The 14,782-nt window shown below is 28.8% G+C and overlaps 3 protein-coding genes across 6 annotated transcripts in view; 2 read left to right on the top strand and 1 right to left on the bottom strand.

Moving 5' to 3' along the window:
• LOC108746957 (geranylgeranyl pyrophosphate synthase-like) overlaps positions 1-1,585 on the top strand; it is a 5,559-nt gene extending 3,974 nt beyond the window's left edge. For all 3 annotated transcript variants that reach the window (XM_018484108.1, XM_018484109.1, XM_018484110.1), the window contains 4 exons: positions 424-544; positions 636-775; positions 837-939; positions 1,099-1,585. In XM_018484108.1, coding sequence (XP_018339610.1) covers positions 424-544; positions 636-775; positions 837-939; positions 1,099-1,331 — 597 coding nt within the window. In that variant the 3' untranslated portion in view covers positions 1,332-1,585. The remainder of the gene's footprint in view (positions 1-423; positions 545-635; positions 776-836; positions 940-1,098) is intronic.
• A 3,238-nt stretch (positions 1,586-4,823) lies between these two features.
• On the top strand, positions 4,824-8,772 carry LOC108746959 (geranylgeranyl pyrophosphate synthase-like). Its single transcript, XM_018484111.1, has 8 exons — positions 4,824-5,009; positions 6,028-6,125; positions 6,238-6,392; positions 7,240-7,381; positions 7,789-7,909; positions 7,990-8,129; positions 8,195-8,294; positions 8,455-8,772. Exons 2-8 carry the CDS (start codon positions 6,060-6,062, stop codon positions 8,655-8,657), a joined length of 927 nt encoding a protein of 308 aa, XP_018339613.1. The 5' UTR covers positions 4,824-5,009; positions 6,028-6,059; the 3' UTR covers positions 8,658-8,772.
• Positions 8,773-10,781: 2,009 nt separating this feature from the next.
• LOC108746786 overlaps positions 10,782-14,782 on the bottom strand; it is a 28,116-nt gene continuing 24,115 nt past the window's right edge. For both annotated transcript variants that reach the window (XM_018483744.1, XM_018483745.1), the window contains exons 5-7: positions 11,659-11,798; positions 11,451-11,602; positions 10,782-11,262 (exon numbers count right to left, since the gene is read on the bottom strand). In XM_018483744.1, the coding sequence (XP_018339246.1) occupies positions 11,191-11,262; positions 11,451-11,602; positions 11,659-11,798 (364 nt within the window). In that variant the 3' untranslated portion in view covers positions 10,782-11,190. The remainder of the gene's footprint in view (positions 11,263-11,450; positions 11,603-11,658; positions 11,799-14,782) is intronic.

The following is a 14,782-nucleotide window of genomic DNA, read 5'->3' as shown; positions in this document are numbered from 1 at the left end:
TTAAAATAATTATAAATAATTTTAATAAATAATGATATAGAAAATTTATTTTTAGAAAATTAACTAAGTATCATATTAATATGTTAAATAAATACAGTACATTGTGTGTATGGCCATGACTGCTATTACAATGTAGTTTCTTTTATCTGTTTATCTTTCTTTTTTTTCTTTCTTTTTTCATTATATGATTAATTTTGATTTATTAAAAGTGTAAAACTGAAAATAAAAAATTAATACATAATGTAGATGCAACCTATATCAATGTTATCTCAAAAAACATGTGACACGCATCACTACAAATAATGATTTAAATTAATATTGAATATATATATTTAATATAACATATTGAATATATATATTAAATACAAATAAATTAGAAATTAAGAATTATAATAGTATATATTATATATATAATATTATCAGGCAACGCAAGTATATATGGAACAATTATTAGAGCTTCATAGAGGTCAGGGAATGGATATTTTTTGGAGGGATAATTTTATCTGTCCAACTGAGGAAGATTACAAGACTATGACAATAAGAAGTAATTGCTAATATTTATACAATCTCTATTTTATATATAGAAAAAAGTTATTTATGTTAAAAAAGGATTTAAACATTAATTAATTTTGCAGAAACTGGAGGACTCTTCAATTTAGCGGTAAGATTGATGAAACTGTTCTCAACTTATGAAGAAGATTTTTCATCATTAATAGCTACTTTAGGATTATATTTTCAAATACGCGACGATTATTGCAACTTATGCCTCGGTGAGGTAAGCGATAATATATTCGATTTAATGAAATAAATTTATATTACATTTATTTTTGTTACAGTACACTGAGAATAAAAGTTATTGTGAAGATTTAACTGAAGGAAAATTCAGCTTTCCGATTATTCATGCCCTTAGAAGCAATCCTGATGATAGACAAATAATAAGTATCCTTTATCAAATATTATTTTTATTTAGTAAAAAGTATAATATTCGTTATACAATTAATAAACTTTTTTTTACTAATTGTTCCATATACTTCAAGTGTGAAAGTTTTTATTATAATTTATTAGATTTATATATTTCTTTAATAATGTTTAATAAAGATATCGTACGACAACGGACAAAGGATATCGAAGTGAAACGTCATTGTATTAAATTATTAGAGAGATTTGGTTCCTTTAAATACACGAGAAATGTACTTGAAGAATTGGATTCGACTGCGAGGGCTGAAATTGAACGGTTAGGTGGTAACCCGCTTCTGGTGAAGATTCTGGACGAACTTAAGAATTGGGATACCCAAGATGCGCCTAAGGATCCTTTAACTGGAACGTTTTAAATTTAAGATTACTTATTTTTTGTAAAACGGCAAAAAATAGTATTATATAGATTTTTTAAATCCAATTATATAAAATAGGTGTAATGATGCAAGTGGCAAAGGAATGATAATAATATGATATATTATGTATAAATTATATAAGAAAATATAATGGCCCGTATTCAAAACGCGCTTACAACAATGTTAGCGTGCTAACGTACTATACTTTATATTATACATATTATAGAATTTCAGAAATAAAAGCGCGTTCTAAATACGAGCCAATATATATAAAAGTATACAAAAAATATATAATAAAATTTTTTAATAACTGATAAAAATTAATATTTCTAAAATTTTATTGGATATCTGTGCACTACAAATAAAAATGAATTTCTATAAAAGATTTAAGAACACTTATACAGAATATGAGTTGTTATTTTTTAATTAATTAACATTTTATTTAGCTGTACACATTTCGAGTTATGTAAAGTTAAACAATAATAAAAAAAAGTATAGTAAAAGAAGTTGTAGTTTATGTACATGTACCTATACGTTTGCATAAGTTCAGCAACATTTTATTTTTATTTGCAAATATATAATTTTTTAACCTATAAATACTGTGTTTTTTTAAACAAAACCGGTTTTAAACCTTTAAATTTAGTAGCGATCACATTATTACATCTATTCCTTCTTCAATATATGTATTATACATTAGCGTCATTTTTATTCACATTTTTATAAGTAATGTTTTAAGTATAATAATTCATAAGTATTTCTTTCATAATTTTGAATCTGAAATTGATTAATGAATAACATTTCAACGAATGTAATCGTTAAATTTTAAATTTTAATATTAATTATTAATAATATTAACATACAAAATATAAATAAGAGGCCATAACGGTACCTTCTCCTCTAAAAAAAAGTATATACAACCATATTTTAATTTATCAATATGCAATCTCATATCTATTGAAAACCCTATTTAACAGGGTTGTGCTATAGATTTTAAAATTACGTCTATATGTATTATTTACATGAAATCTACATGATGTTTACATAATTTTTTGTCACGTGAACAATATGAACTATGTAGATTATGTAGACTATATTGTAAAATGCATCACTAACATCCCAGCAAATGAAAATGGATTGAAATGAATTGGAAATTTTCCAATCCACACACACACACACACATCCAAATCCGTATTTTAAGTCCATAAAAATAGATTGGATATACAAAATTTTTATACATGTAAAAGTTTAAATAAATTAAAGTAGTAATACATAAAATTCAATAATTATTATTTTAAAACTTTTATATAAAAAATTACGCTAATTATACAATAAAGGAAATGTATTAATATAAAATATACATAAAAGCGATTAATTTATTAAATTATTAAAAATAAGGAATTTACATATGTAACATTTATTGCACATATTTACATAGTTCTTTTTATGTCTCTCTTAAGTATTAAATGAAGTAGATTTCATTATAGACTTTTACTTTTTTTTAACACAGTTAAATTAAAACGAAAAATTTCTTATTTATAATTCTGAATAAAATAGCATTCATGATGCATTTTTAACTGATACAATGGATTTCCTATTCACAATTTTGAATTAAATAGTATTCATAGCTCATTTTAAGAAAATGGGCCATTAAAAGATAAACTTTTTTAATTCAACTGGATTAAAAAACTGCATTTCCTATTCAAAATTTTGAATGTAGCAGTATTCACAATGCATGAAAATGACTGATATTATTTTTATATTCAACTGGATGAAAAACTGCATTTTCTATTCAGAATTTTAAATTAAGCAATATTTACGATGCACATAAAAATATTATTTTTAGATTGAAAAGCAATAGAAATATACTCCATGCCATTCCTACAAATGAATAAAAATATATTAAAGATTGAAAAGGAATAGACATTTGTTTCATGCAATTCCTATAAATGAATAAAAATGCATTCAGTATTGAAAAGGATTTATTTTAACATTCATGAATCTGTATTTCTGAAAATCTGAATCTATTCCAATCTATTCTCGTTTGCTGAGCTGTCTACTACTATGAAAAAAATATTAGAAATCCGAAATATTTATTTTCCATATTAAAAAATAAACTTTTTGAAACTCTTGCATTTTTGCTGTATATTCCATAAGAGTGGGATACTCATAGGCGGAGGGGGGAGGGAGTATGTACGGCTCATAAAAAATTTACAAATAATGCATAAGACGTATAATGACACAATAACTTATAAAATGTGTTTATAAAGTTTTATTAAGAAATAAGAATGATGAATATATATATGATGTAATAAATAATAATTACAATCTTCCTACATATATTACAAGTGTTTTGACATGAGGTACATATTTCATATAATGAGTTTATTGCATTAATATTAACAGTAAGAAGCTAAAATTATAACACAATACTAATGGCCATTCTACAATAAGCCATTAGTCATAAGGCAGAAGTTAGAAGTTGAAAATTGTCGACTGTGATTGATCAATTTCCAGCTTCTAACTTCTGATTTATGACTAATGATTTATTGTAGAATGCGTGTAATATAACATAAAGGCAATTAACAGAGTAATTGCGGGAAAACTATCCTTATTCCTTCTATTTTTTCTGACTTCTGCGGCGTAAATCCCAGCGCGCCGTATTTGCCGGAGTTACTCTATATATAATTATATAAAATTATATATAATTATATGTAAAATTGACATATTTTATATAAAATTATATATGTACAATATGTAACATATATATAACATTTTTTCCCGGGTTATTACAAAAAAAAAGATATATTTTGATAGACGCAAATTTCCGCTGCTTGGTGATGTGTTGATGCGACTTGTGCGCCGTATTGAGCAATTGTCTACATAAATGACACCTTCCAAACAACACAAAGTCTAAAATTGTGATATAAGACGTTTTTAAGTTGTCTTTTAGACACAGAAAACGTCTTATTACCCCGATTTTACATACTTTTTGTTATCTGAGCTTATACAATTACGTTGTCTACACGTAAACGTAGAATATTATAATTTATGCGTAAATGCACAATCCTGGTATTCAATACTTTCTTTATTCTTGGTGAATTTTTTATTTACTCGCGCGTGCATATATTTTGTATACATGAATACATATATGAATAAATAAAGAAAATTATTATTCATAAAAAAAAGACAAATATCGTTTATCTGCTAATCAAATTTAGTCATTAAATTTAATTTTTTACGTGTTATTTACGTCGTAACGACGAGATAGTCATACATAAGGCCACAGATTTAAGCGAGGAGTACATACTCTCGTGAAACGCATAATGCATAAGAAAATGAACCAAAGTTTTTTATTTCCTTTCTTTCCATACAATAGAGAACTTTGATTAGTTGATTTTTTTATCGCGTTTCGATTTATTTACGCCTTATATGTTATGCACTATATAAGAATCTGGACTCTTCGCTCTAGCATATATTACTTATTCTATTTCTGCTAGTACATCAGAGAAGAAATCTGTAAGAGCTGCCGTAATTTATATTTTCCTTGCTACACGTTCCAACTCTAATTTTGGAGGTCTTCAGCAGTAACTTCTAAAATATTCTCTTATTACAGTTATATAAAAAGAATAGTGTCTATACAAAAGTTGGATTCTACACAGCAATCTCGAGCTTCGTACAGTACGTATTCTTTCGACACACAGATAAGTACGTAAATATCTTTTCTCATAAGGACACACAGCTAAATTGTAATGTTAAATGTTTTTTTTTTTTTTTTGAATTTGCTCCACATCTTCATACACTACAAATACTTTGAATTATAAACACTTATGATTATATATAATAATCTAACTAATTACGCGTATTATCTTAATTATTACCCGTTTTTTAGTCTATTTTTGATTTGTTTTTCTATAATACACTCTTAAGTCGGTATTTATAGTCGATTTCAATCTGCATTTTATAGAACAATTGTGAACAATTTTTTTTCACCAAGTTATTCAACATTGAAGCAATAAGGATCGTTTTTGCTTCAACGTTGAATAATTCGGTGAAAAAAAAATCGTACAGAAATCTATAAAGAAACAAATTAAAGGTAAAAATTTACTCTTTCAAAAGCTGTAAATCCCATTTTTTGTACGCAAGTTTTAATTGATTCTATGGAACTTCACAAATTTTTTAAAAAATCCATATAACAAATCGAATTAATCAAGACTCCTTATAAATCAAAGAACTGGAAAGGATACTTCATAAGGTGTCCTTACCGTTAGTTAGAAGAAGGCAACGTTAAAGAATGAAGAGATTAAGATCAGGATGCGTTATATAGATACCCCAGATGTAAACCACCAAATGGCGACTTCCGGTTAATTGGCATTCTCTTTATACTCATTCTAACCATCTCGTTCTCTGTTTCTTTCTATTCGCTCACGCATTCTTAGATGGCTCCCCTACTTTATACGTATATACAATCTCTTTGAGGATTAGTTGACATTTAGATTTGACTAAAAAGTCTATTCTTAACTTCTCCAGTCAACTTATAGTCGATTTTTTGTCGACTCCGTGTTGTCTGGGATCCCACTTTTGCTCGTATTTAACGCGTTTGATATGTAATTCGAGCATTACTCAATATTATAAGGCAAGGAATTAAATAATATTACCAACTCGTTTACCATTTGGTTTAAATTTATCAAAATTACAGTTTTCTACGTATCATTTATAGTAGAGTGCAACATGTCAGACATGAAAGAAGTTGTCCCTTTTTACTATTCGTCAAGCGGTAATCCGCAGGAAGACAAGGTCAGTTCCAGCGCCTTCTCTTTTATTTTTTCATATCTCTTTTATTTTTTCATAATTCAATTTTACTAACTTTTCGTTTTATTATTTGTTTTATTTAATTTCTGTTATGTAGATACTTTTAGAACCAATCAAATACGTTCTGCAATGCCTTGATACGCACCCATGTAGAAAACTATTGTCGATTTTCAATTACTGGTTTAAAGTATCACCCGATAAATTTCAATTGATTGACGAAATAATCCAAATGGCCTTTAGTACATGCGTCCTGTAAGTTATTTTTTGTTGTGAAGCGTAACTGACTTATGTATTTTTGTTAAAATCATGTGCGCGCGATAAGAAATAAGATACAATCTTTCCAAAGGAAATTACATTTTCTTCTAGAATTTAATATATTACGAATATTTTCTTCTTTTTGTAGTTACATCTAATATATCGTTCTCCCGCAAGGAAAGTGACAAGAGTCACTTTAATTTAATATAAAATTTCAGTTTATTATAAAATTGTTCAGAAAAGTAAAGGGGGGAGGAGAAAGAGCATTGTGTATTTTATAAAATTTATTATTTATTACTCGTGGCAGAAATTATTTATAAGTTAACTTATTAGAATTAATCACAAATTGTTTAGAAAACAATTTTCACAAATTGCTTTCAAATTTTCTAGAAATAATGTTCTAGATATTAATTTTGTTATGATGTTATATGTTACCCTTCATGTTACTTTTAAAACTTTTTCTTGCATTATTTTTCTTTAGGAAGTATTTGAATTTAATACATATCACTTTTCTTGAAAGCCGATGCCCTTAAAATACGATCTACTCATAATACAAAATTCAAAAAATTTATATCATTCTTCTTGCGGGGGAATGACATGTTTTAACAATGACTTATACATATAAAAAAAATTTGAAAATTTTTTTAGATAAGTCTTGATCTTTTACTTCAATTATTGTTTTGCTGTTACAATCTGCTGTTATATTTCTGGCCTCACCTTTTTCTATTATACTAATTTTTACATAAATAAAACAAAAGAAAAATAATACAACCCCTCTACTAATTGAAAAGATTAATTTGAGTATATTTTTATATATTTATATAAAGTTTTTGTTTTTTGATAGATTCGATGATATTCAAGATGAGGCTATTATACGAAATGGTTTCCCCGTAGCCCATTCTGTTTGTGGACTTCACAACTCAATAAACGCTGCAAATTATTTACAATTTATTATTTGTGAAAAACTTATTAATTTACATCCCATGGTAATAAGTAGTTGCATTATGTCTGTGTAAAACTTTGAAAAATTGAATATGTTTTACTTTCTTGATATGTTATAACAGGAATCAAAATGTGAAATAGATAGTTTTACCAAAATTCCTTTGTCGATTTCCTGCATGCATAAAAAAGATGCAGATTTATTGAGTCAATTCCAGTCTTTACTCGTTTCTTATCTGTTGAAGATGATTAAAATTTAATCCTAAACGTTCAGTTTATTTTAATGTTGTACGACTTTTTCCGTATAAATCATAAAATAAATTATTAAAATATAATTCTCATCGTAAAATTACACTTTTTACCGTGCCAACCGATAACGCTTGTAATTTTGATTATATATTTTTATTACAATATATATGTTTTATTTTAATTATATATTTTTACATCTTAACAGGCAATTAAAATTTTTATTGAACAATCGATGGAATACTACAAAGGTCAAGGAATGGATTTATATTGGAAGGAAAATTTCATCTGTCCAACAGAAAAAGATTACAATATTTTAGCATCAAGAAGTAAATATTTTTGCTTTTGTAAGCTTCTGCTATATACAAAGCATATATATGTATAATTTGAATATTAATTAATTTTATAGAAAGTAGTTGGTTAATGAAGATAATGGTAAAATTACTGAAACTATTTTCTACTTATGAAAAAGACCTCTTGTCGCTAGTAGATACTATGGGATTGTATCGCCAGATATATGATGATTATTACAATTTACGTCACAATAAGGTATATAACAAATAATTTAATTTAATTACTTGAACCAAATTTAACAAAATTTATTGTTATTACAGACTAACGAGAACAGTTATTGCGATGATTTGACCGAAGGAAAAATGAGTTTTCTAATTATTCATGCGCTTAGAAACAATCCTGACGATAAGAAAATAATAAGTATCCTTTATCAAACATTATATTTAATATAAAATAAGTAGCTACTAATATATTTTGTATTAAGTAGACAATAAGAAAATTAAATGGTAAACATATCTCTATTTTGAAAATGTTTATATTGAACAAAATTTTTATATAAAATTCTTAACAATAATTCAAGATATTTTAAGACAACGATCGAAAAATATTGAAGTAAAACGTTACTGCATTAAAATATTAGAGAATTATGGCTCATTTAAGTACGCAAAAGATGTACTTGATAAATTGGAAAAAAAGTTAAGAACCGAAATTGATCGTTTAGGTGGCAATCCGCTCTTTGAACAGCTTATGGACGACTTAAGCATGTTGAAAATACGTGCTTAAAAATTCTTTAATCAAAATGATAAAAAATTCAGAAATATGTATTTTGTTATTAATAAAACGTCAGACGTTGCATAATTTATCCATACCGTTGTATAAAATAATCTCTTATTAATAGCTATAAATAACAAAATGTAAAAAAAATTAATAGCTGTATATAAATGAAGATAAATAAAGCTTCATATAATTATATATGAGCATAGTTTCATAATAATTATATATAAAACTTTGCTGAAAAAAATTATTTGTAAAATGCTATAGCAATAAACATGTACAAAAAAAAATTTTGCAGATAAGTGGAAAATTCCATTTAGCATTTTTTCTAAGCAAAAAATTTTACATTTCACACAGACGCGTGTATTTATGACATGTATTTATCTATAAAAATGAGGACACATGAACTATGATAAAAAATAAATTTCTTTATAGAAAATTCCATTATAATAATTCAAATAGTTTTTTGAAAGAGAACAGGATATACTAGAATGAAAATAATTACTATACATTTTACATTATTAAAATGATATTTTTATTGATGAGACGATTGATAAATCGCAAATATGTTTTTCAAATATGTTTTGATAAACATGTTTTTATTAATATGTTGTAGCAAGTGCAGTACATTGTTTAGTAAATAAATATATTTATTAGGAACAGCAGATATTTCTAGTCAGTTGATATTTTTGCTAAAATCTTACGTTAATACATACATCGACTCTATAAATATACATACTTACTAAATTTTACTCTTAGACATTATATAATATCTACACATTATGACACTATGATAATATTTACATATTTATAAATAACCGTGACATTTTAGTCTTTAAACGAGCAATCGATATTCTTCCTAAAAAATAAATTTTCATTCATATGCACATTTATGTATATAAAAATTTTGCATACAAATAATATTTTTTGTTTTTATTTTTTATCATTAAGCTATTATCATTCAAATCTGGTTTATTTTACTACCATTATATGTTGCAAATTTCTCTTTTATCGATCGTCTTTTTATTATTCGTATTTTAATGACAATATATAGCTTGTCATTATAATAAATTAAATAGATTGAAAATAGATTGACAGCAGTACTACTGAAGTATTATAAAAAAAAGTATTATTTAAAGTATTATTTAAAAAAAGTATTATTTAAAAAGTATTATTTAAAAAAAAGTAAATATTTTAAATTTCAGATTGTTTATATATTTTTTTGTTATATATAAGATTATAATATTATACATATATATAATATTATATCTTTTCTATGATTAATCTTTGGCTTTATTATTGAAATAAATAATTTGAAAAATTGATCGACGCTGAAATCGCATTTAGAGTTTCTATGTGTTAAAATATATCATAACAAAATAATTAGGTAAATCTGGTTTAAACCTGAAATATCCATTTCTTGTTAAGATACAATTTATAAATTATTTGTAATTAATTTTCTCTTTACACTCTAACTCTTTTGTCAAAAGTTTGCATAGTTTTTCATCTTTTCATTATCGTGTGTTACGAAATTAAAAATATGTAAAAAGCAATAAGATATAAAAATCGGTATTCATAGTTGGTATTTTTCGTATTTTAAGACCATCTTAAGTATTTTAAGATGCTAATACAGTTCAGTGATGTGGTAAACTAATTTATGACATTTTAAGATTAATTTGTAAAACGATCTCATACATATAAGAATTTTTTTTATATAAAAATCGACAATAAATACCGATCAAAATCTGTTCTATATTATTAGAAGAGTATAGGATTTAAAAAATGTCATAACTATAACCAGTTAAGCATACTTGACTTGTTTTTCTTGCAAATCCTTTTTATCGTAATTTCTTGTGGTAGTATTACATACATATAATAAAATTTGTAAAAATCCTGTTTTTAGGTAAAAAATAAAATTTTATTTCTCATCGTGACTTTTCTATTGAAATAAATTCTACGTAGAACACTTTTAAAAAGTATTTATTAGCAATTATATATATGAATATTGACAGTTTAATATAGTATATCGAATGATTTTATAATGAAATACGGCTGTTTTTTGTACGTCATACAATTATATAATATCTATTGTTTCCTAAAAAATATAACGTATAGAAAATTATATGTAACTAACAAGTGTCTATCTAAGAAAAATATTCACTCCTTCACATTCATTCTTTCACGCAAAGCGATGCGATACCTCGTATCGTATTTTTTTCTTTCGCAGATTTGTAAATCAATAAATTAAAACTCTCTCTCTCTCTCTCTCTCTCTCTCTCATCTTGTCTGAATCTTCCATGATGATTTCTTTGAAATCTCCTCCCTCAATTACAATTTTAGAAGGCATTATTTCGACCTCGCGCACTTCTCGCGTTCGTTCTTGCCGCAAGCTGAATCGGGTGCTCAATTGACCTCTCTTGATACATGACGATATCAAGTCGAAATCCATCAAGGACTAAGACAGTGTGGCGATTTGACACGTCCTCTGTTCAAGCTCGCTATCCTCATCGGATTCACTAGCCCAAGAGGACCGTCGTTCGTGTCATATCTCGCCGTCGCTGTCCCCGGGACAGCGTCCTGGTCCTGACACGCCGTCATCGAGAACCTCCGTCACCTCATAAAACAGACAATGATGGATAGGGATAATCGAAAAAAGTATATATATACGTGTACGTGTGTGTGTGTGTGTGTGTGTGTGTGTGTGTGTACTAGATCAATATTTCGTGAAAAAGAGAACCAAGAGAAAATTAATTCGCTAGCTTCTTACGGGATTTTTCGATTGCCGATCTTGGGAACACTCACCAGAACTTCCTCGAAACGATCGTAATTCTCCTGTCTGGAGTTCAAGAGGCTCTCACCTACCGAGTCGGTACCAATGTTCGATTGGCAAGGATCTCGTCGTTCTAGCGCGCTCGATGCAATATGCAGTAAGGACAGTACCGCCAACAGGCCGGCTGCAAACACATTCTATCTGTCAGAGGTTCACGGAAATAAACTCTGTCGTACTTACCCGCAACGTAGGATAGCCAAAGTTTATTGGGTCGCCACGCTAAGATGCAGGACAACGGTAGATAAAACAACGCTCTTCGCCAGCCCCGCGTAGCCGCTAGGACGCTAAACCAGCAACGCGAACAAAGAGAATCCTCGTTTCTGCGAAAATAAACCGTCAGAACGTTGTACTGTCTTTTTTTTTCGTAAAAAGAGAAGGATTTCTGAGTTTGCAGGATTAAAAGGATTATTTTCTAGAGCGACGTTTTAAAGGATTTCAACAAATTGAATAAATTGCTATATCTGAAATTTTTTATTTGTAAATTAAATCAAATAAAAATTATTTCTAAATAATTAAAATCGGACTTTCAATTCTTTAAAATAATAAACAATAAAATAGTAAAATTAAGGCCAATGAGAGCGGAAGTGGGTGATTTTATTACACAACGCAAATTCTTGTTGAACGTTTCGACTCTCCTTGGAGTCCTCTTCAGCAAAGTTACAAGTATTCTCAGAAAGTTGAAACGTTCAACAACAATTTGTAATAAAGTTGACATCATGTACTATAATGGACTAATTTATATGAATTAATATTCGCGCTCACCCACTTCCGCGCTGACTCTCATTAATTTTACTGTTATTTATTATTCGAAATTATTTCATTATTGCAAAATTTTATTTTAATTGGCTCTAATTGCATGTTGAACATCGATTTGAGAGATTGAACGAGATGTTTTTCGAATATTCGACACACTCGTAAGTGTATTTGCAAATGTTTGTAAAAGTATTTATATGCTATCTGATCATAAAACTAGAAGATTTGCCCGATTTGCATTCGTTAAACAGAATTCTCGAAAACGACATTTTTCGCTGAATTCGCGAGCAATCAATGTTTATATTCCTGATTACGGCTCCGTTATTTCCCATTTAAATCTCCGTTCTTCTTAAAACGAAGTAGTAAGACGACTTTTCTATCGATACAACTTTCAGCGTCGAATACTCTCTCGTCGAGTACACTTTTTATGAGATTAACAAGTTTAATCCCAAATACACAAAAGAAATCTCGCGTTAAAATAAGACCTCAACGATATTTTACACAAATATTTACAAACAACCAGCTTTACGTTATAATCTTTATATATTTTCTTTTGGCTCACGTAATACATGAATGAAGATATTTATCTAATTGAAATATGTTACGCTAACTCGCGCGATGGCAATTGCGTTCACAACGTAATTTAGCGGAAATCGTTGCGGTAACTGTATCGAGAAGAAAATTGCCGGGAAGCGATTTGCCCGGGTCCGAGATTATCGGCAAAATTTCCGCGGAGATATAATTATCGCGCGCGTTCCGGAGCTATTATTAATTTACGAGATTAGCCGTCGTGGTAGATTTAAAACTCGTCAGCTTGCAATAAAAAAAGAAAATCGACATGCGGATCTTAATGCGAGGGCAAATCTTCCCGGTATCTTTAAAAATAGTCGAGAAAATCGACAAGATCAATTGAGAGAAACATTCATCTTTCTCAGCGTTCCTTTAACAATTAACTATAATATTTTTAATTGGATTATCCCCGCATTGAAAGAGGCAGAAAAAGAAAGAGTGATCCGACGGGAATTCATCCCTGCGTGGTGAACAGATATAAAAGAAGATGTCTTCGTTGGAAATCCGTTTTTCTACGAGAAGCGACGTTATCTCTTCCTTTAGCCGTTCGATCATCTCCACGAGTAGATCCGAGTGATCGATCGCTCCGACCAGCAGTTTTAATGGTACCGTCGTCGAAGACATAAACTTCCGTAGCAGCGTCGATTCCGGATGGATCGCTAAGTTCAGTTACTCGATAAAACCGTAGACCTCACAGAAACTTCTTTTACTTCCACCTACTAGCTTGCGAAGAATGCTGGCGACGTCGTCGTTCCATTGGCCACCATACCGCACTGGTCGATATGAGCTTAGATGACAAAAACTGTTCATCCGCGCGACAATGAAGGTCACGTTTACCGAAAGACTTAACAAAATTTATTAATATGTTAATTACCAATAAATATATGCAGATAGAACGGTATTGCCAAAGTATCTAAAAATTTTGCTACAACAGATTTGAAAATATAATTTCATTAGAGCGTCAAAGAATTATGTAGAACGCTGTTGGTCAAGTTGATTGTTAGAATATCAATGGAAACTTTTTGCAGTATCGCTCATTATGCTTGGGAAGGAACCTAATTTCTTTTATTTTTTACTTGCATGCATGTCGAAATGTAAATTGTCTGTGGTTAATTTCAAAAGTAAAAAAACGCTCATATATATTAATAATACATATAGTAAATAATAAATTAAGTTCGAGTCAAATTTAATATATTTTCTGGAATTGTTTAAAACTCCATTACTTTAGTTAAATTAATGACATATTAAGTGGCGACCTGTAGAAATGATTAAAAATAACTCAAGTTGGATGTAATTTGACGTTATGATACATATATAATAACTTTGATAATCCAACAATATTATTTTCAGATCTGTATGTAGCTAAATTTTTAACACTTCGACAAATTATTTTCTTTGCGTGTATAAAACACACATCAAAAAATCTACAATACAACTTTAAGAAATCTCGATAAACTAATTGTTGAGAAAACGTGTGGCACACGTGTGTGTGACGGGAACGGAGTAACCAGCTTGTTAATTGATTTGGTACATCTCCGTAATTAAGTTCGGAGACGCGAGAAAGTTTCTGTTTTCATCTTCTAGCTTGCGTGACGCATTTATCTGGTTTAAAGATGACTACCGGCTGCGCTTCACCACCATCCCTTCGGACCGTGAAGCGTTATCTACGTAGTTATCTGCTAGTCCACCGGAACTTGCCTCGTTGCTCCTCTTGTTGGAAAATGCGGGGAAAACTGGGGCGAACTTCCGACCTGCTTGGTAATTGCTGGACTGACTTCGCCGCTTCTTTTCTGTGTTATCCTGTTCGGACCCCGAACGGCAATTCCCTGGGGACTTCTCAACCTCGTTGTTCGCTTATCGCTCCCCCGATATACATGCACGGGCCAATTTCGGACAATTTGCAAAGTCACAGTGCTCGCGTTACGTTTATATACTCATTACGTCCAGATGCTTATTAAAATCTAATCGCTTAACTTATATA

Source organism: Trachymyrmex septentrionalis, unplaced genomic scaffold, assembly GCF_001594115.1.
Source record: "Trachymyrmex septentrionalis isolate Tsep2-gDNA-1 unplaced genomic scaffold, Tsep1.0 scaffold19, whole genome shotgun sequence".
Lineage (NCBI taxonomy): Eukaryota > Metazoa > Arthropoda > Insecta > Hymenoptera > Formicidae > Trachymyrmex > Trachymyrmex septentrionalis.
Note: the sequence above shows the minus strand (reverse complement) of the source record. Positions and strands in the feature narration are given on the sequence as shown.